This window comes from Pseudorca crassidens, chromosome 10 (assembly GCF_039906515.1).
Source record: "Pseudorca crassidens isolate mPseCra1 chromosome 10, mPseCra1.hap1, whole genome shotgun sequence".
NCBI classification, from domain to species: domain Eukaryota; kingdom Metazoa; phylum Chordata; class Mammalia; order Artiodactyla; family Delphinidae; genus Pseudorca; species Pseudorca crassidens.
Window position 1 is genome coordinate 36,267,778 of NC_090305.1, and position 23,537 is coordinate 36,291,314.

The 23,537-nt window shown below is 38.8% G+C and overlaps 1 protein-coding gene across 23 annotated transcripts in view; it reads right to left on the reverse strand.

The window, feature by feature from the left end:
- Positions 1-23,537, reverse strand: part of DNAH8 (dynein axonemal heavy chain 8) — a 327,555-nt gene that overhangs the window by 168,701 nt on the left and 135,317 nt on the right. For 22 of the 23 annotated variants that reach the window (XR_010946846.1, XM_067753082.1, XM_067753094.1 and 19 more), the window contains 6 exons: positions 14,491-14,715; positions 11,197-11,369; positions 9,186-9,364; positions 3,894-4,081; positions 896-982; positions 698-805 (listed from right to left, as the gene is read on the reverse strand). Coding sequence is in view for 22 of the 23 variants with exons in the window: in XM_067753082.1 (XP_067609183.1) it covers positions 698-805; positions 896-982; positions 3,894-4,081; positions 9,186-9,364; positions 11,197-11,369; positions 14,491-14,715 (960 nt within the window). In the remaining variant the exon portion in view is untranslated. The remainder of the gene's footprint in view (positions 1-697; positions 806-895; positions 983-3,893; positions 4,082-9,185; positions 9,365-11,196; positions 11,370-14,490; positions 14,716-23,537) is intronic. The other variant, XM_067753085.1, reaches the window with a different exon arrangement.

Below are 23,537 nucleotides of genomic sequence, written 5' to 3' on the forward strand. Positions count from 1 at the left end.
ACACACAAACACACACACACATGAGCGCATGAAAAATTGGTGAAGTCTTAGTAATTTCTGTTTATTGTACCAATGTCGATCTTCTGGTTTTGTTACTGTACTATAGTTATAAGATGTCAACACTGCGAGAAGCAGAGTGAAGAGTGCACAGGACCTCTTGTACACTTCTTTGCAACTTCCTGTGAATCTGTAGCTATTTCAAATTAAGGAAGTTTTAAAAATACGTAATTAGGGGGCTTCCCTGGTGGCGCAGTGGTTGAGAATCCGCCTGCCAATGCAGGGGACATGGGTTCGAGCCCTGGTCCGGGAAGATCCCACATGCCGCAGAGCAACTAAGCCCGTGCACCACAACTATTGAAGCCCGCGCACCCTAGAGCCCGTGCTCCACAACAGGAGAAGCCACCGCAATGAGAAGCCTGTGCACCACAATGAAAAGTACCCCTTGCTCGCCACAACTAGAGAAAGCCGGTGCACAGCAACAAAGGCCCAATGCAGCCAAAAATAAAATAAATAAATAAATATTTTTTAAAAATAAAATAAAATAAAAATACATAATTAATAGGTCAAATTAATTATAAATATACTTTAGAAAAGAGTCAAGGAATTTTTTAACTCCCTAATTAGCATGTATCAAGGTAAAATTGCAAAGTTAAAAAACAAGTTTTCTGCTACGAGGAAAATAGATATACAAAGTTACCTGTTTAGTAAGTTGCTCTTCACAGAGTTTGTAAAGTACATAAAACTTTTGAGCCAAGATAACATTTTCAAGAAAACCACAGCTTGCAAGTTTAACTCGCATAATGATCTGAAAATTAATACAGTGAGATTTTTCAACTTTAGTGAAAAACAGGTAAAGAACATAAACTGTATTATGCTTTTAAATCCTGATGCATACCTGTCTATCAGGAACCATCATAGCAACAGTTCTAAATTGAATTTTTAAGTTCTCTGGTAGTTCCTGGCGCCCAGCATATCCAGGGTTCTAAAAATTAAAATTGTTTAATTTTAACTGTTGATATAATTTTCATTTCATGAATACAAATACATTTCAAATCCCTACGTCAGATTCTAAGAGGGTATTGAAAAACATTAGATTCATAAAATGTCCCTATTTTCACAAAAATGTGTACTGGACCATCCATATTTATTAATGTCACATCACTCCCTCTTACATATTTCCATTTTCGTTATACTAATAAAGTCACACACGTGCACACACACACACACCACTCTGTGTAGCAAAAATTAAGTATCTGTGTATCTATTTATTAAGAAAATAGAAAAGGAAATAGAAAAGAAAACTGAATAAATACTGGGGTAATTATGATCTAAACTATGTTATCGAAAGAGAAGGAAAATTCATCAGTTTACTTAGGTAATTTTTATTTCATCTCTTCAATTATCCTTTGCAGTGAGAATTAGAGAGTTCTGTGGCTGACAATGTACCATTTAAAAAAACAAAACAAAACATGGGGATGAAGGGAAATAAAGACAGGAATGTTGCGAAAAACATTGAAAAGGACAAAAGTAGAGGTGGAAAGGAAGCTAATAAGTAGCAAAAGTCTGAGGACAGGTCAGAACCAAAAGTCCCAAGGGAAAAGTTAGAGGGTTCAAAGGCAAGTAAGGCAAAGAGGAGGCAGTCATTTTAGGAAAGTGCATGAAGAAACCTTCAGTCCCTGAGTATTTACTGGACACCGTCAATAGGCCAGATAACTTGCTAGGTGCTGGGAATACAAACATTACTGGCTGCCTCTCAATACTCCTTTTTTTCATCCTTAGGCACAGAACCCCAGTTGCAAGCTGTGTGCATCACCACCCAGGTTTAAAACCACATTTCCCAGCCTGCCTTGCAGCTGGTGTGATTAAATTCTACACCGTGAGTCACCAAGGGACACAGTGTATGAAATATCCCTGATGTCGGTTTGAAGGCCGTTGATTCAATCAACTGGCTCCAACAGAGATGCTTCTGTAGCATCTTGGGTTATAAGGTGGCCTTGAAGATGGAAACCATGGTGGTGTTGAAACACTGAAGGATCTTAAGAGAATACATCCTTAGATGTTAAGCCACTATTTTTCATGTCTCAGTTATTCACAGCCTAATGCAATTATCTAATTGATATTTCCAATACTATTCTTAATCCAAAGGGAACATTAAGATTCTTTTAAATTCTTCTGAGCCACAGCATCACACTGAATAAACTTCTTCATCTAATTTCCTGAGTTATAACTGATCACGTCAGGATTATTAATATTTACTCCCAACTGCTTAACTGGTTGTTTGCTTACATTAAAGCTTATCAGAAAATTTTCTGATTTTTCTTCCTATAATTTATCTTTATCCACTCAGGACACTTAAAACTCAGAGTACTTGTATCATCTTGCGACTTAGAGACTTAACAGAATAGAGATCATTTAAAAGCATCAGTAAAACCAGTTCAACATTAACTTCACTTCTCCAATTTATAAACACCTCTATTTATTCATGCCTTTGGTTTTCTGTCTTTACAACATTGTGTCACAAAGCTCTGCCCTCAATCACACGGTAACTGAATTTGTTACAATACTTTGGTATAGGACCTTGTTGAATTATTTTGGAAATTTTAAATCATTTCCATCATCCTTTATTAAGTGTCAGAGAAAAGCCAAGTGTAGAGGTTAAGTAGTCAGGTTTTGATGTTAGACAGACAATAACATCTTTCTCTAGCTGTGTGACTTGAGCAAGTTTTTTTAATTTCCCTGAGCCTCGGGTGTCTTGGTTATAAAATATCTGTCACACAAAATACTACAGGACTATACCTCACTGATCCTTCAAAGTTAGGTGTGGCCAAGTGAATTGTTTTAACCCATGGTTGTGACCTGTGTCACTTCTGGACAGAAATCCTAAGAACCAGAGCATAATTCTTCTTGTTCTCTTTTTCCTTTGCTACAACAACCAGTAACGATTGAGACAGTACCAGAGTAAGGACATGTAAAGCATCCCCTGCCCTCTCCACCCGATACCATCAACCCGAAGTGGACATGGGGCATGAGAGAATAATACATCCTTGAGGTTTTAAACCACTAAAATTTGGGAGATTGTTATTGTAGCTTCCCCCCTGTCTGATACAATATATAAAATATTTAGCCCATCCCCTTACACAAAATTAGTGCTCAATAAACAGTAGCTATCTTTATTTTTAACATATCTCTATTTTATCTTCTGTCTGGATTATTTTTACTACTCAAAAAAAAATCATATAACAGGGACTATACTCTGACCCCTGGATTGTCAGTCATTTACCCACTAATACATGTTTACTTTTATTTGAGTCTGTAACAATTAAACCAATAAATTGCATTTAAAACCTATGTTCTTCAATCCCTTTTAAAATCGCATCAAAAAGTATAAAATACTTAGGAATAAACCTGACCAAGGAGGTGAAAAGAATGAAATAATGCCGTTTGCAGCAACATGGATGGGCCTAGAGATTATCATACTAAGTGAAGTAAATCAGACAGAGAAAGACAAATATCATATGATATCACTTATATGTGGAATCTAAAATATGATACAAATGAACTTATTTACAAAACAAAATCAGACTCACACAGACATAGAAAATAAATTTATGTTTACCAAAGGGGAAAAGGGGTGGGGGAGGGATAAATTAGGAGTTTGGGATTAGAGATACAAACTACTGTATATAAAACAGATAAAAACAAGGTCTCAGTATATCACAGGGAACTATATTCAATATCTTATAATAAGCTATAATGGAAAAGAATATGAAAAAGAATATATACATATATAAAACTGAATCACTTTGCTGTACACCAGAAAGTAATACAACATTGTAAATCAACTATACTACTTCAATAAAAAATTTAAAAATATATAAAACCTATGTTCTCACCATTGTTAAGAAGATTCCAAATTCTGGATTTAAATCAACACAATCACCATCAGAAAAAATGAACTGTTTTTTTCTCTCTTTTCTTGCTGTCAAAACAATGTAAATTTGTTGGGCTGCCACTGATAATACAGGCAATTCAATTCTGTTAAACTCATCAAAACAGCCCCAAGAACCTGACTGTGCAAGACCTGGTATGAAAAACAGTTTATCTGGTGAGTTTTACTTTGTAATATATCTTCTTGACGGCAATCATTTCTCCAAAGCACTCTCAAACAATTTTATATTGAAATACAATCTACGTAAATTTCATACCTGGCTGTTTACAAAGACTTAGTTAATTCCAGTGATATACAAAGGTTTAATTATTTGTACATCATCACCAAAACAATGAAAATAGTACACTGCCAAAATGAAAGTATAGACACATCATTACACCAGGGATGCTGAAGGGTGACAAAAATTTGATTCAGTCTTGATGTGCCACCTCCAGTGGGGATGGGGGTGAAGCAGCCATAATATTGGGGGAAATTAACAAAATAACGGATGCCCCGTCTGGGTCAGATCACTCTGTTCCTTTCTTGTTGCAATGAGAGAAGTGCCAGGAAACTAGGTGAGACAGTGAATGGTCAAAAGGATGTTTATTTACTTCCTACAAAACTCAGCACGAAGGAAGACCTGGATATTGGGAACATTGCTCCTGTCTATTCTCTAAGGATGAAAACCTTCATTATTTTCAACTGCATGAAATGCTCTTCTTTCTTTTATTATTGCTTCCCCCCACCTACCCCCCACACACTTTTTCTTCTCTCTCCTTTGGGAATTTCCATTATGTGGATATTGGAACTTATATATCTATCCCTATGGCCCTTAAATTTTTTTTTCAAACTTTCCATTTCTTTTTGCAATATACTCTCTTGGCTAGATATTCCAACTCAAGAGAGGTTTTTTGTTTTTTTCTCAGTTTTTATTTTCAATTTCTGATTATTCCAATTGTTATTCTTTTCATAGCAACTTGTTTTTTCTTTAATTGGTTGTATGTGGTAAATTCTTGAATCTCTCTGAAGCCATTAATCTTAGTTACTTTTGCATTTTCTTTTGTTTCCTCTATTAATCAGTTAAGTGGTCAGTAGGTCTCCTTGCTGTTTGTGAGTGCCTCCTTAATGCCTTCAAATATTGTATGATACTTGGTTATCTCTTCATATGTGTGTATTTCCTCATTCCAAATGCAAATTCCTGTTTGCAGGATGCATGGCTGCCTCTGGCGATTTGGGGGAAGGGATGAGAGAGGCAGGAGAGCTTACCCTCTGGGTCTGGAGCATGAGGTCTGACCTGGTGCAGTGCTTGCCTCTCTGGCACAGGCCTCCACCCGGCACTGATCTTTGTCAGGACTCCCACTTCAGACCTTTTACATGGAGGAAAACTACTGGAGATAGCCACTTCCTTTTCTTTTTCTCTGCTTTCTGCTATAGTTTTGGCATTCTAGGATTTACCTGGTGCTCTAGTCTGCTTCTCTCAACCATCTTCAACCCTTAAGCCAGGAGTGATCCACAGAAGAACTTTCTCTTTGATTAAAAAGTGGTTCTTTGGGTTTAATTTTTTTTAAAGGTCAGGCAATTATAATGAATAATGTAATGAATACCCACGTACCCACCTATCAAATCTTAACAATTCTGCTTCAGATTTCATCCTAAAGAATAAAATATTAGAACCACGGTTCAAGTCCATGTATGTCTCTCTTGGATCCACACTCCCTCCTTCTCCAGAGGTAACTTCTATCCTGAATCTGATGTCAATGGTTCCTATGCATGTTTTTAAACTACTGCTCTTATGCATGTATTCACAAACGCTACGTACTTTGCTCGTTCAAAATTTGTTGTGTGTGTATCTATTTTTCTATATATCTATAAAATACTGTACATATACAGTATAAATACATACAGTATATAATCAAATTAATAAATTTGATTTATTTGCGGTTCTCTGAAGCAGTGCTGCCAACTTACACACACAGAAGAAGTACCAAGGGTTAGTTTCTACACACCCTTACCAACAGTGGTTTGTCAGACTTGTCGATTCTTACCAATTGGCAAGAGTGAGAATGCTATCCCATTATTGTTTTGCATTTCTTAATGATTTGAAGAAAATCTTTCTTTCTTTTTCTTTTTTTTTTGGTCACGCCATGTGACATGAGGGATCTTAGTTCCCCAACCAGGGATTGAATTGACCCCCTGCCCCCTGCAATGCAAGCGCAGAGCCTTAACCACTGGACCGCCAGGGAAGTCCGAAGAAAATCTTTCTTAATGCCGGATATTCATCTTTTGTCAGCTATACAGGTTAAAATATCTTCCCTCAGTCTGTAGCTTATTTTTTTCTCCTTCTTAGAGATGTATCACAGAAGACTGTAAAATTATATATATATATGTGTATACACACACACACACACGCACAACTGACCCTTGAACAACACAGGGGTTGGGGCATGGACATTCCACACAGTCAAAAATCGATATATAACTTTGCAGTCAGCCCTCCCATATCCACAGTTCAACATGAAGGTATTCAACCAATCTGATATCGTGTAGTACTGTAGTATGTATTTAGTTTAAAAAAATCTGTGTAGGGCTTCCCTGGTGGCGCAGTGCTTAACAATCCGCCTGCCAATGCAGGGCACGCAGGTTCGAGCCCTGGTCCAGGAAAATCCCACATGCCGCAGACTAAGCCCGTGTGCCACAACTACTCACCCCGAGGGCCACAACTACTCACCCCGAGGGCCACAACTACTGAAGCCCGCATGCCTAGAGCCCATGCTCCGCAAGAGAAGCCACCCAATGAGAAGCCCACACACCGCAAGGAAAAGTAGCCTCCGCTCGCTGCAACTAGAGAAAAGCCCGTGCACAGCAACAAAGACTCAGTGCAGCCAAAAAGTCAATAAATTAATTAAAAAAAAATTTGTGTATAAGTGGACCTGCTCAGTTCAAATCTGAACTGTACAATGTATATATATCCAACAGGCAGGTAATTAAAGATAAGAGCTGGATGAGCAATCCCATGGTATCTATTACAGGGATATTCTCTTACCCTGTTTAAGTGTATTAATCTTTTCTCTGTAGTTTGTAATTTTTGTATAAAAAGTCCCTTTCTACTCTGAGAACAAAGATATTTGCCTTTATTACCTTCTAAAAGCCATATATGTTTTGCCTACCACATTTAAGCCTTTAATCCCCAGAACTGATTTTTATACAGTTATAGGGATCCAATTTTTATATATGTAGGGATCCAATTTCCCTTGTTAAATATTAATCATCTATTGTACCAGAAAGACTTATTTCAAAGTCTATCTCTTCATCACTGGTTTTCAATACCACCTTTTCCATATGTCAAGTGTCCCTGGCCTATTTCTGCATTCTCTACCGTATTCCACTGGTCTATTTATCAACCCCTACACAAATACCACACTCTCTTAATTATGCGCTAAATGATATCTTTCTGAAATTTTCATTTTTTTTTTGTGCATGCTTAATTAAAATAAAATTTATTTTGTGTGTTGACTTCATATTCAAGTGAACTTGCTAAATTCTACTTTCTATAGTTTTGTTAAATTTTCTTTACTGTCTACCGTATCATTTGTAAATAACTATATTTTATATTTATTTCTTTCCAGTCTTTGTATTTTTGTTGTCGCTATTGTTGTTGTTCCTTACTGCAACTGGGCAGGATACAGAATACAGTGATAAGTAGAACTAATAGTAATGGAAATCCTCGTCTTATATCTCCTCTCAAAGAAAATGCTTTCAAATTTTCAATAGTATGATGTTTACTGGGGATGCCCTTTATCAAATGAGCTATGTGGATGGATATCTGGGAGAAGAATCTAAGGAATAGCAATCATATGGAGGAGGGAGTGTACTTCAGGATGTTTGGGAAGCATCACAAAGGTCAAAGTGGCTGTAGTAGAGAGAGTGAGGGGACAGTATCAGGAGATGAGGTCAGAAGGTCAGAGCAATGCAATGGGGAAGGAGCAGGTGTGACTGTTTAAAACAATACAGGATCATCGTAAGGATTTCGGCTCTTATTCTAAGTGAGGCCAGTGCCCAGCTTTCAGCAGAAGAGTGTCATGATCTGACTTACAATTGGAAGGAACCAGTTTTGAGATTAGAATGGAGAGCACAAGGGTAAACTCAGGGAGACCAATTAGGAGGCTTATTGGAGTAGTACTGGTGAGAGATGATGATTGGCATGAACTAGGATGATAGCAGTGGGGATAATAGAAGGTGGCTGGTGTTGGCTGTATTTTGAAGGTAGAGCTAATAGTGTTTGCTGACAGTTGGATGTGAGTATGAGAGAAAGAGAGCTGTAAAGGATAAGTCAAAGATTTGTGTGTAAGTATCTGGAAGAATGGAGTGGGTGTTTAGTGTGTCAGGAGAGGCTGAGGAAGAAGTAGATACAGGGAGGGAAGACCAGGAGTTTGGTTTTGGATACAGTGAATCTGGACCTGTTAAGATATTTAAGTGGTGATGTCAAGGAGTACATATCAGTTGTATTATGTGAATCCAGAGTTTCAAGGGTAAGTCTGAGCTAAAGATGTAAATTTGATCATTTAGAGAGTATTTAAAGTTTGGGTCTGCATGCGATCACCAAAAGAAGACCACAGAGCACTGAGTTCTAAGACTGAAGTGCTCTCTCATCTTTTTTCTTTGTCCATCTGAAACCACCTGCTATCTATCTTTCCAGATATTCTCAAAATTTCCCATCTGCTGGTGCCCCCCCCTTCTTGTTTTCTAGCATTACCATCCTTTTTAAAAATCTTTCAGGAATTCCCTGGTGGTCCAGTGGTTAGGATTCCATGCTCTCACTGCAGAGGGCCCGGGTTCGATCCCTAGTAGGGGAACTAAAATCCCATAAGCCACACAGCGTGGCCAAAAATAAGTAGATAAATAAATAATAAAAATCTTTCATTTCAATGGGATTTAATGCAGGAAGGGAAGTCACATGTGTAATCAGTTTGCTATCCTGATCTTATCTCCTCCACCATTGTTTCAGGCAGTAATAAATTGATTCCATTTTCATCATCTAATACACATTCAACTCATGGACTGTAATGCCAGCAATAGTACTGAACAATATTAAATTGATGATATCCAGCCATCCTGACCCAGAAAAATGGCAATAACATATGCATCAACCTATATTAATTTTGGTCGTGTGGGATACTATCATTTTAGACTTCTATCAGAAAATAACATTTAACTGCAATAAAAGTAAATTCACCAAAAATAAGTGTTTGACACTTGCCTTTGAAAATCCTTCCTAGCCCCCTGAAATCCATTTGATCTGAGCAGTTAAACACGACCACATATTTTCCCAAGCATCTTCCCATGTCTTTCGTAGTTTCTGTTTTGCCAGTGCCTGCAGGTCCTGCTGGAGCCCCTCCCATGTTCATTCCCAAAGCTTGTGCCAAAGTGATATAGCATCTGCGAAAGTGAATGAGATAAAGCATTGTGAATATGGGATAACACATGTTACAGTAAAGCACAAGCAAAAGTCCAGTGCGATTGGAATGAGCCTGTTGGTTTTAGAATTTGAGCAGCCCACTTAAGAGACAGGCAACCAAACAAGGCTGGAGTATCTGATATTCATTAGAAGTAATACAGTGTTCGCAAAAACGCTCAACTCTGACGTAAAAAACCTGTAGGCCTTCCTTCCATTGTGGTCACGATAAATCCCAAGTCAGAGAACCAAATAAGCAGCAGTGTACTGGCAGATGTTTAACAATGGGCTCTCCAGGAACAAAAATAAATCTGATTTTTTTTTTTTGGCCGTGCCACATGGCATGTGGGATTCTAGTTCCCTGACCAGGGATCGAACCCGTGCCCTCTGCAGTGGAAGCGTGGAGTCCTACCAGTGGACCGCCAGGGAATTCCCTAAATCTGATTTTTATGTCTGCTGATTTCTGTGGCATAACTACTTCCACCATGGCTGATAACAAGCTACCAATGTGATAGCACAAAACTGGGGAGGGATGCATGACGTTGGCTCTTGCATGCCGGTACAAGCCAGCTCCAGCACACCATTGCAAGTTAAGTCATTTTACTATGAAATGTTTTGCTCGTTTAGACACATGTAAAGAACAATATAATGAATCTCCTTGTATCCCTAATCCAGCTTCAGTTATATTTACTTCAGATCTAAGCAAACTTAGTAAAGCTTCGTAAGACGTGAAGCTTTATAGGTAAACATCGATTGAAGGGAAAACACCCTGAAAATTTTACGCTGCGATGGGACTGGGCATATAAAGGGAGGTTGGATGAGTCTAGAGGAGGTTGAAGATATAATTTGGCTGTATCATAATTTTACCTGGAGGCAGCCCTGTTTAAAGTAACAGCAGAATTCATTGTTCTATGACCCAATTTAAGTCAATTCTACAAACGTGTATTGTCTTCTATGCACAGCATGTGGAACCAGGTAATTGCGGGACATATAAAGATGAAAAAAACCCAGCTCTTGTCTAGTGTCCTATATTGGAAAGAAGGGTGAGGAGATCTGCCGTTGACTGATTATTCAGACCTGGCCAAGAAACATCACTTTAGGTAGTAATTTCCACATTTGAAAAACCAGGAGACTAAACTAGACCACCTCCAAGGTCCTTTCTTTCTTTGCAATTCTAATGACCCCCTTTATGGTTCTAGAGACATTTGTCCATCTTGCAATCTAAACTTCATTACTAAATTACTCATAGTCAACATTCAAGCGTCCTTTTACTCTTTTATCTTTTTCTATTTCATAAAAATGTAATGTATATGTGCATTTAACTAACAATGATGGTTGTTTCATTGTTAGACTTTGATGAGCTAGCACGGACCCCACACGACAGCAATGCTTTTGTTAACATTTCAAATGCAATTTTTTAAAATTAATTAATTTATTTATGGTTGCCTTGGCTCTTCGTTGCTGTGCGCAGGCTTTCTCTAGTTGCGGCGAGCCGGGGCTATTCTTCATTGTGGTGCGCGGGCTTCTTATTGCGGTGGCTTCTCTTGTTGCACAGCACGGGCTCTACGTGAGTGGGCTTCAGTAGTTGTGGCTCGCGGGCTCTAGAGTGCAGGCTCAGTAGTTGTGGTGCACAGGCTTAACTGCTCCGTGGCATGTGGGATCTTCCCGGACCAAGGCTCAAACCCGTGTCCCCTGCACTGGCAGGCAGATTCTTAACCACTGCGCCACCAGGGAAGTCCCTCAAATGCAATTTTAAAACAATTTTAAGCACATGACTTAATTACAAAAATGGAATAATAAAAATGGAGTTTCCTACCTATCTGTTAATGGAGTGATAACAAGACGATCAGTGCATCCCAGAAATTCATTCTGGTAAATAAAATCAACATCTGTAATAGACACCACTGTTTGATCCAAATCTTCCTTGAAGTAAAATCTACTCTGTTTTAGCCATTCAAAATCAGTAACTGATTTGATATGCATTTTTACCTTAAAAACATGAAATACAAAGAGATTAGTACTGCATTGCAGTAGCATAAAACACAAGCATATGGGCAGTTTTTATTCACTCATTCACGAATTGATTCTCATTCATTTAACATATATTTACTGAGGCCCTCCTTGGGCCTGACACTGTGATGGGTGAACAAAGACAGACATGGTTCCTGCCTTCTGGAGCTGACAGAAGAGCACAAAAGACAATCAGATAAACAAGTAGCTGCAATAAAGTAGGAAAAGAAACTCAGGGTAATGAAATTATGTAGCAAGAAGACCTCACCTAGTGTAGAAGGTCTGAGGGGGATACTTGGAGAAAGAAACATCTAAACTAAACCCTGCAATAATAGTAGGAATTAGCCAGGGAAATAAAGCAGAAGGGGTGATGGAGGTGTGGGGGGGCAAAACATTCTAGATGAAGACCCAGAAGATCTGACTGGCATGTTCAAGAAACTGAAAGAAGTTCAGTACAGCTGAGGCATCCAGGACTCTGGAGAAAGAGTGAGAGCTGAGGTTTCACAGGGCAGAGGAAAGAGGTTGGGCATTGTTCTCATGGCAATGGGAAGCCATGAGAAATGGGAAGGGATTAAGCAGAGAAATGCATGGTCATATATGCACACATGACTTCTTGCACCACATTGTGGCCAAACCAATCAATCTGCCCAGTCATCAGCTTATACCCATGGGGCAAGAGGTACTGGGCTCCTACCACCATGGATGCAAGAGATAGAAACGGGGTGAGCACGTTTAGGAACAACATCTCACCGCCACCACGTTCTACAGTGCTCATGACTTTGCATCAGCAAACCTGGAGAAACCCCAGTCCTGCCCACTCAGGGGAACCAACACAGGAAGTGGCAAGTGGTCCCCTTCACTGCTCCGCAACCCAGGGCCCACTTCCAGGTCACTCGACACTAAAAAACGGACTCTGGCAACTGTACAATGCTCAGTTCTCCATCTAATCAAGTCTTCATGCTATTTACCATCTTGCATTTTGTTGTTTCATTGTTTATGATCTTGCTTCCCCCTCCAGTTAAGAACTCCTATCTTCCCTCTTGAAATGCAGTTTGTATTCATCATCTTAAAAGAGCTGCTTTCAGGTAACATAGTCCAGTACCGCCCCCAGGGACTCTGTTCTCTAACACAGGACCTTCAGCCATGGAGATGCGGTCAGCTAGCTACTTTCAACAATCCAATAAGATGGTAAAGAGGGGGTGGAGGAGGAAAAAGTAAAGAAGAATAGCTAATATTTACTGAGTTGTTACTGTAAGTCAGTCTATTCTAAGCATTAGACATGGGAAGATAAAATGCATATATGCTGGCCATGAGATCTCATTTTACTTGGAATGCAAACTGACCATGAGTTCAGTAGCAATTAAGAAAAAAAAAACAGTTTCACAGTCTTAATTGTGTGTATATTTTCTTTTAAAAAATCCATTCTGTACAGAAAGTAAAGATGTGCTGAGCATTTTGATTTTAAAAAGAAATTTCTTCCATGAGACGTCAGCTTTAAGAGCCAGTGAGAGATGTATAGATATCCTCAATAGTACATTCATAGCAGGTATAGTAATGGATTCCATATGAACGTTTCTTGAAGTGGACTTCAAGGAAAGCCAAAGTATAATGGTAATTGCAATTCAGTGAAAGCAAATCTATAGAAGGCCAAAGCAATATGGTCTAAGTATGCGGCTTTTTGATGGTTAGCTTGAACCAGAGAAATCCAAGAACACTGTTTCTGGAACTTTAATACACATAGGAATCACCTGGAAATCGTACTGAAATGCAGATTATGGTTCAGTAGGTCTGGTGGGGAGGCTGAAGATTCTGCTTTTCTAACAAGCTCCTAGGTGAGGTCCAATGCAGCTGACTGTCATACAACACTTTGAGAAAGAAGGATCTAGATTACAGGGGAATAGACAGACTACATGTCCTTCAATCTTCAATAAGTACAACTTATCTGATCAGAACTTTTGATACAAATTTGAAACAGATAGCCTGGGATCATAGTCTCTAAAAAAGCACCCCAAGTTGCATGAATTATGTGTCTCTGATGAAGAAAAAAGAGGCCTAAAAGATAGATAAAATCAAATAGAATAAGTCAGTGGTAGTTAAAGACAAAACTAGTCAAATGGTGCAATATCAAAGCCACCTGGGGCCCCTACACCATAATAGATAACTACTGCTCAAGACCACTGGTTAGGGTTCTATTTCCAAAGGGAATTCAAATATCATCCCTCTTACTCCCACCCTGCAGAACTTTGCCCAAAGCAAGCCCATGATGCCCTGTTGGACACTATCAGTTGAACAGCCGTGCGAGTTCCCTGAAGCTTGGTTCTATTCAATCTGGACTTCTTTCACAGTTGGCTCATCTGTTGGAAGAGGTAATCTAGAAGACATGACCGCAGGTTGACCCAAGAGCTGGATGGACACAGGCAATTGGAGGATCCTCATCCCCTTCCCTGTCCTTGGAACGGGCATTCTGCCCACTGTTCCCACAGTGGGGCTGTTTTCAAGGATGCAGCCTTGAGAGAGCAATGTGTTGTTGAGACCATCTGGATGGTATATGTGACAGTTAAGGCCTCTATATAAACTTAGAAAATTTTGGCAGACAAATGCAGAGATCTGCTCTGCTCGTGGCTGCCCAAGACAAGCCTCATGAGTAAACTTCCTGGCTTATTAAAACTTCCACCTACCAACCTGGAGTAACATGCCTCTCTCTTCAGGCTCTCCTTGCTCTCTCTGTACAGGGGCCAAGTTATGAACTAACATTATCATAACTCATGACCAAGCCCACCTAAATTATATCACATCCCTGGTTATTGGTTTAATGAAACAATTAGTTCAAATCACATCAGTTGATTCCAGACTTTCAGAATGCCAAAGGTGAATATACACATATGATTGTTAAAACTTCCAAATACAGATATTTGTAGACATCGTATAGTTGTCTACAACTATACAACTATACTGGAGAGTTGTAAAAAAGGACTAAGCAGATGGAAGGTTCATGTAAGTTAAGAAATACATATAATACTTAAATGTTCATTATTAGAAGCACTAACTTATTAACTAGTACACTAAATTATTTTAAATTAAGAAAAAAATGATACTTTACCAAGTCATCAAAAATATCTCTCTGATGCACATGGATGGTAATTAGAGTTTCAAATTTCACTCTATCAAACTTGCTTAGGTCATGTGTTGTCTGACCAATTAGAGTATTTAGAATATCCAAAAATTTCTGATTGGTCACTTGCATGATTTTCCTGTCATCTTTTGCATTATTTAAAGCCTCTTCTGAATCATGTGTCCACAACATCTGAAGTCCCAGAAGCCCAACCTACAAATCCAGAAGACAAATAAATTTACCAAATATTTAAAGCACATCTGCAATAAAATTCAGTGGTCACTTAGTCACATAAAGGTGAACAGTCTTACTGATTTTAAACTAAAAAAGGGACATGCATTTTTCTACTCCCAAAGGGTAAAAACATTTAAAGTTCAAACTATTGATTATTTAATTATTTCAATGTCGACAGATAAATAATAATTTGAACAATTGCTATGATTTATGGAATTATATGTACGTTAATGGAAGATGCTTGGGAAATTTTTCTACAGAGGGCCTGAGGCCCACATACCTTCATACAGTGATTTTTCTTTCTCAAGAAAAGAAATGGAATTAATACATACTGTGTATTTTTCTTCAGCAGGGTTTTGCAAAGGTTTCTTTGCATCTTCTAAAAAGGATATGCTGCCTATCTCTTTTCTTAATCTCACACTCCCTCTAATATCCATATCTTTGTCTACATCTACTTCTCTGTCTATATATTTATCTACAAGAGAGACAGACAGAAAGTGAGAAGGGGAAAAGCTTGTCCTTTGTCTCCTGATGAAGGCATAAGGAAACTGTGAGTGGACTGTCACCTTACCTACAATTTCTGCTGCAGAAAAGGAAATAAAAGTGGTCAGAACATGCCCTACCCTCACCCCCTCACTGCAACAATTGTCCCTTTGGGAGCTTTTGTTCATCCCCAGAGTCAAGCAACAGATCCAAGATCATTTGGACCAAAAAGGAATTCCATATCTGGCAGGGGAAGGAAAGTGTGTGAGGGAATGCGGGTACTGCAGGCATGGCATTCGATGTAGGTAAAGCAGGAATAAAACCCTTTCCTTATCCCTGCTTCCTCTGGAACTTCAGTAATTTTCCTGCTAGAGTAGCGGCCAATCCTGGGGTCTGCAGGTAAAGATAAATGAAGCACCTGGCTGAGAGGAGTAATGGGATGTAGAGGAAATAGCTGCTGTCAGGAAGCTCCCAAGAGCAAGCAGATTCTATTTGCACAAAGCAAAGAGAAACAGTACAGAAACAATAGTGTAAGGCTTTCTTGATTTAAAGACCAAACAGACTTGCAGACCCTGCAAAATCACTACATAGAGGTATATTCTAAAAACTGATCTTTAAAATGATAACTATCCTGATAGCTCTTGCACCCGTGGCCGCTGGCTTCCCTGCACATTTGGTACCGCTGGGGCTCCCACAACCCAAGCAGCCATACCACCTTTGCACCCTGTCCTCACTGGGTCAGACCCAAGTGCTTCAAGGCAGCCCCAGGAGCAGACTCCTGTGGATGGCCCACACACAGAGGTGGGATAAAATCAAAGCTGAACCCCAGGGGTGGGGCGACCAAGGAAGAGGATCGAAAATCTTCCCATTAGCTGCATAAACTGCAGATTAAATCCCCACAATCAGCTAGGTAGAACCTGCACCCATGGAATATCTGAGTCGACAATGAGAGTTCCCACATATGAAAACAGTCTAGCGCTGGCAGCTGTGGACTTTGGGGGCAGCACATGCAGGAACTGGGCCAGATCAGAGCCTGAGTGGTCCCCACAGGGCACACAACAGGTCCAGAGAACAGCCCAGAGGCAGTGGAGGGCCTCTTGGGGAGGTGGAAGTGGGCTGTGGCTCACAGCAGGAGCAAGGACACTGACAGCTTAGATAACATTATTATTGCTATTATTTTTATTATGTTTTGATTTGTTCTGTTGTTGGTTCTTTTTTTGGTTGTTCTTGTTTTGTTGTTATTAGTCTTATTTAGTCTTTTGGGATTTTCTTGTTTTTTAACATATCTTTTATCTTTTATTAATTTTTTAATATATTTTTACTTTGCTTTTCAGTTGTTCTGTGTTCTCCCTTTTTTCTTCTTTTTCTTTAATGTATTTTTTTATTTTTTTATATTTCTGTTTCTACTTTGCTTTGCTTTTCTTCTGTGTTTTTTCCCTTTTTTCTTTTTTAATCATTTCTGTCAGTTTTTGTTTCTTTGCTTTATTCTTCAGTTGGCACTCTGCTCTGGTTTTGTTTTGGGGCTTTTTGTTTCTGTTAGTTTTGTTTTTAATTGTTTGATTTCGTTTTCAGGTTCTTTTGTTTGTCTGGTTGTTCTCTTCCTTTTTGTTTTATTTTGTTCTGTTTTTGTTTCTTTTGTATGTGTGTGTTTCCCTGTTTCTCCTTGTTTGATTTTGCTTTTACCATTTGTCTGGGGTTTCATTTGTCTTTTATGTCTTTTTTTTTTTTTTTTAAATCCCCTTTATTGCCATAATGAGCAACTTGCACGGTCTTAGTTCCCTGGCTGGAAGTCGGCCTGAGCCTCTGGGGAGGGAGCGCTGAGTCCAGGATGCTGGACCACCAGAGAATTCCCAGTCCCAGGGAATGTTAAGCAGTGAGAGCTCTCCAGGAGGCCTCTGTCTGAATACAAGACTCCATTCTACTGCCTGCAGTTCCCAGTGCTGGACACCTCAGACCAAACAACAAACAAGACAGAGACACAAACCCACCCATCAGCAGACAGGCTACCTAAAGTCATACTAAGTTCACAGACACCCCAAAACACACCACCTGACAGGGCCCTGCCCATCAGAGGGAAAAGACTCAGCTCCACCCACCAGAACGCAGGCACCAGTCCCTCCCATCAGGAAGCCTACACAAGCTACCGGACCAACATCAGCATCAGGGTCAGAGAACAGAAGCAAGAGGAACTACAATCCTGCAGCCTAGGGAAAGAAGACCTCAAACACAGTAAATTAGACAAAATGAGAAGACAGAGAATTATCTTGCAGACAAAGGAGCAAGATAAAAACCCACAAGACCAAAAAAATAAAGAGGAAATAGGCAAACTTCCTGAAAAACAATTCAGAGTAATGATAGTAAAGATGATCCAAAATCTTGGAAAGAGAATGAAGGCATGGATCAAGAAGATACAAGAAATGTTTAACAGGGACCTAAAAGAACTAAAGAACAGACAATCAATGGTGAAATGAAAAATACCCTAGAAGGAATCAATAACAGAAAAACAGAGGCAGAAGAAGGGATAAGGGAGCTGGAAGATAGAATGGTGGAAATAACTGCAGCAGAGCAGAATAAAGAAAAAAGAATGAAAAGAAATGAGGACAGTCTCAGAGACCTCTGGGACATTAAGCACACCAATATTTGAATTATAGGGCTCCCAAAAGAAGAAGAGAAAAAGAAAGGGGCTGAGAAAATATTTGAAGAGATTACGGTTGAAAACTTCCATAACAGGGGAAAAGAAATGGTCAGTCAAGTCCAGGAAGCCTAGAAAGTCCCATATAGGATAAATCCAAGGAGAAACACACCAAGACACATATTAATCAAACTATCAAAAATTAAACAAAAAGAAAAAATATTAAAGCATCAAGGGAAAAACAACATACAAGTTAATCCCCATAAGGTTAACAGCTGATCTTTCAGCAGAAACTGCAAGCCAGAGGGAGTGGCAAGACATATTTAAAGCGATGAAAGGGAAAAACCTACAACCAAGATTACTCTACCCAGCAAGGATCTCATTCAGATTCGACAGAGAAATCAAAAGATTTAGAGACAAGCAAAAGTTAAGAGAATTCAGCACCACCAAACCAGCTTTATAACAAATGCTAAACAACTCCTCTAGGCACGAAACAGAAGAGAAGGAAAAGACCTACAAAAACAAATCCAAAACATTTAAGAAAATGGTTATAGGAACATACATATCAATAATCACCTTAAATGTAAATGGATTAGGGACTTCCCTGGTGGCACAGTGGTTAAGAATCCGCCTGCCAATGCAGGGGACACGGGTTCGATCCCTGGTCTGGGAAGATCCTACATGCCACAGAGCAACTAAGTCTATGTGCCACAACAACTGAGCCTGCGCTCTAGAGCCCGTGAGCCACAATTACTGAGCCCACATGCAACAACTACTGAAGCCCGTGTGCTGAAGCCTGTGCTCCACAACAAGAGAAGCCACTGCAATGAGAAGCCCATGCACCACAATGAAGATCCAATGTGGCCAAAAATAAATAAATAAATAATTTTTTAAAAAATGTAAATGGATTAAATGCCCCAACCAAAGGACACAGACTGGCTGAATGGATACAAAAATAAGACCCATATATATGCTGTCTACAAGAGACCCACTTCAGACCTAGGGACACATACAGACTGAAAGTGAGGGGATAGAAAAAGATACTCCATGCAAAGGGAAATCAAAAGAAAGCTGGAGTAAGCAATACTCATATCAGACAAAATAGGCTTTAAAATAAAGACTATTATAAGAGACAAGGAAGGACACTACATAATGATCAAGGGATCAATCCAAGAGCAAGATATAACAATTGTAAATATTTATGCACCCAACATAGGAGCACCTCAATACATAAAGCAGAGGCTAACAGCCACAAAAGGGGAAATCAACACTAACACAATAACAGAGGGAGACTTTAATGCCTCACTTACACCAATGGACAGATCATCCAGACAGAAAATTAATAAGGAAACACAAGCCTTAAATGACACATTAGACCAGATGGACTTAATTGATACTTATAGGACATTCCATCCAAAAACAGAATACACTTTCTTCTCAACTGCTCATGGAACATTCTCCAGGATAGATCACATCTTGGGTCACAAATCAAGGGCTTGGTAATTTAAGAAAATTGAAATCATATCAAGTATCTTTTCCGACTACAACACTATGAGACTAGATATCAAATACAGGAAAAAAACTGTAAAAGAAAAAAAAAACATGGAGGCTAAACAATATGCTACTAAACAACCAAGAGATCACTGAGGAAATCAAAAAATACCTAAAAGCAAATGACAATGAAAAAATGATGACCCAAAACCTATGGGATGTAGAAAAGCAGTTCTAAGAGGAAAGTTTATAGCAATACAATCCTACGTCAAGAAACAAGAAAAATCTCAAATAAACAACCTAACCTTACACCTAAAGCAATTAGAGAAATAAGAAAAAAAAACCCAAAATTAGTAGAAGGAAAGAAATCATAAAAATCAGATCAGAAATAAATGAAAAAGAAATGAAGGAAACAATAGCAAAAATCAATAAAACGAAAAGCTGAACCTTTGAGAAGATAAACAAAACTGATAAACCATTAGCCAGACTCATCAAGAAAAAAAGGGAGAAGACTCAAATCAACAGATTTAGAAATGAACAAGAAGTAACAACTGACACTGCAGAAATACAAAGAATCATGAGAGATTACTACAAGCAACTCTATGCCAATAAAATGGACAACCTGGAAGAAATGGACAAATTCTTAGGAAAGTACAATCTTCCAAGCCTGAACCAAGAAGAGACAGAAACTATGAACAGACCAATCACAAGCACTGAAATTGAAACTGTGATTAAATATCTTCCAACAAACAAAAGCCCAGGCCCAGACGGCTTCACAGGCGAATTCTATCAAACATTTAGAGAAGAGCTAACACCTATCCTTCTCAAACTCTTCCAAAATATAGCAGAGGAAGGAACACTCCCAAACTCATTCAACAAGGCTACCATCACCCTGATAACAAAACCAGACAAAGATAACACAAAAAAAGAAAATTACAGACCAATATCACTGTTGAACATAGATGCAAAAAGTCTCAACAAAATACTAGCAAACAGAATCAACAACACATTAAATGGATCATACACCATGATCAACTGGGGTTTATCCCAGGAATGCAAGGATTCTTCAATATATGCAAATCAATCAATGTGATACACCATATTAACAAACTGACAGATAAAAACCATAGAATAATCTCAATCGATGCAGAAAAAGTTTCCGACAAAATTCAACACCCATCTATGATAAAAACTTTCCAGAAAGTGGGCATAGAAGCAACCTACCTCAACATAACAAAGGCCATATATGACAAACCGACAGCAAACAAAATTCTCAGTGGTGAAAAACTGAAACCATTTCCTCTAAGATCAGGAACAAGACAAGGGTGCCCACTCTCACCACTATTTTTCAACATAGTTTTGGAAATCATAGCCACGGCAATCGGAGAATAAAAAGATATAAAAGGAATCCAAATGTCAAAAGAAGAACTAAAACTGGCACTGTTTGCAGATGACACGATACTATACATAGAAAATCCTAAAGGTGCCACCAGAAAACTACTAGAGCTAATCAACAAATTTAGTAAAGTCGTAGGATACAAAATTAATACACAGAAATCTCTTGCATTCCTGTACACTAACAATGAAATTTCAGAAATAGAAATTAAGGAAACAATCCCATTTATTATTGAAACAAAAAGAATAAAATACCTAGGAATAAACTTACCTATGGAGACAAAAGACCTGTATACAGAAAACTGTAAGACACTGATGAAAGTAATCAAAGATGATATAAATAGATGGAGAGATATACCATGTTCTTGGGTTGGAAGAATCAACATTGTGGAAATGACTATACTACCCAAAGCAGTCTACAAATTCAGTGCAACCCCTATCAAATCACCTATGGTATTTATCACAGACCTAGAACAAAATATTTTACAATATGTATGGAAACACAAAAGACCCCGAATAGCCAAAGCAATCTTAAGAAAGAAAAACGGAGCTGGAGGAATCAGGCTCCCTGACTTCAGACTATACCACAAAGCTGCAGTAATCAAGACAGTATGGTACAGGCAGAAAAACAGAAATATATATCAATGGAACAGGATAGAAAGCCCAGAGATAAACCCATGCACCTATGGTCACCTTATCTTTGACAAAGGAGGCAAGAATATACAATGGAGAAAAGACAGCCTCTTCACTAGTGGTGCTGGGAAAACTGGACAGCTACATGTAAAAGAATGAAATTAGAACACTTCCCAACACCATACACAAAAATAAACTCAAAATGGATTTAAAGACCTAAATCTAAGGACAGACTCTATAAAACTCTTAGAGGAAAACAGGTGGCACACTCCTTGACATCACAGCAAGATCCTTTTTGGCCCACCTCCTAAAGAAATGGAAATAAAAGCAAAAATAAATAAATGGGACCTAATGAAACTTAAAAGCTTTTGCACAGCAAAGGAAACCATAAACTAGACGAAAAGACAGCCCTCAGAATGGGAGAAAATATTTGCAAATGAAGCAACTGACAGAGGATTAATCTCCAAAATATTCAAGCAGCTCATGCAGCTTAATATCAATAAAAACAAACAACTCAATCCAAAAATGGACAGAAGACCTAAATAGACATTTCTCCAAAGAAGACATACAGATGGCCAACAAGCACTTGAAAAGATGCTCAACATCACTAATCATTAGAGAAATGCAAATCAAAACCACAATGAGGTATCACCTCACACCAGTCAGAATGGCCATCATCAAAAAATCTACAAACAATAAATGCTGGAGAGAGCATGGAGAAAAGGGAACCCTCCTGCACTGTTGGTGGGAATGTAAATTGATACAGCCACTATGGAGAACAGTATGGAGGTTCCTTACAAAACTAAAAATACAACTACCATATGACCCAGCCATCCCACTACTGGGCATATACCCTGAAAAAACCATAATTCAAAAAGAGTCATGTACCACAATGTTCAGCGCCGCACTATTTACAATAGCCAGGACATGGAGGCAACCTAAATGTCCATCAACAGATGAATGGACAGAGATGATGTGGTACATATATACAGTGGAATATCAGCCATAAAAAGGAATGAAATTGAGTCATTGTTAGTGATGTGGATGGACCTAGAGTCCGTCATGCAGAGTGAAGTAAGTCAGAAAGAAAAACCAAATACCGTATATTAACACATATACATGGAATCTAGAAAAATGGTACTGATGAACCTACTAGCAGGGCAGGAATAGAGACGCAGACATAGAGAACAGACTTGTGGACACAGAGGAGGAAGGGGAGAGTGGGACGAACTGAGAAAGTAACACTGACATATATACATTACCATGTGTGAAATAGATAGCTAGTGGGAAGCTGCTGTATAGCACAGGGAGATCAGCTCGGTACTTTGTGATGACCTAGAGGGGTGGGATGAGGAGGGTGGGAGGGAGGCCCAAGAAGGAGGGGGTATGCAGGTATATGTATACATATAACTGACTCACTTTGTTGTACAGCATAAACTAACACAACACTGTATAGTAATTATAATCTAATAATGATGAGAAAAATAAAATGACTACCCTAAGTCACCAAGAAAAGCTTAAATTATGTTTTTCACTAGGTTTAAGAAGGCAGCAGACTTCACAGGGAAAACTGGAGGATGTTTCATTACAATAAAAAATAAAATAAGAATGCTCATTCTCATCAATATTATTTGATGCTTATAATAAGCATATTAAAAAATACTGAAAGGGACCACATGGAAATATTAAGTCATCATTTCCAAGTGGTGGAACAATGGGAAATTTTTATTTTCACTTTTATATTCTTCAAGTTTTCCCCAATTTTTGCAACAAGGATCCATTGTGTTCATAATCTTTAAAACGTGTTTCAGAAGAAAACAGAGGTGAAATTTTAAACAATTTTAGATAAAAAATTAACATTGTATAATAGGCAAATTTATTTGGGAAACCTGCTTTATAAAATGCAATTTAGGGACTTCCCTGGTGGCACAGTGGTTAAGAATCCGCCTGCCAATGCACAGGACACAGGTTTGATCCCTGGTCCAGGAAGATCCCACATGCCATGCAGCAACAAAGCTCATGTGCCACAACTACTGAGCCTGAGTCCTAGAGCCCGTGAGCCACAACTACTGAGCCTGTGTGCCACAGCTACTGAAGCCCGCGCGCCTAGAGCCTGTGCTCCGCAACAAAAGAAGCCACCACAATGCGAAGTCCACGCACAGCAATG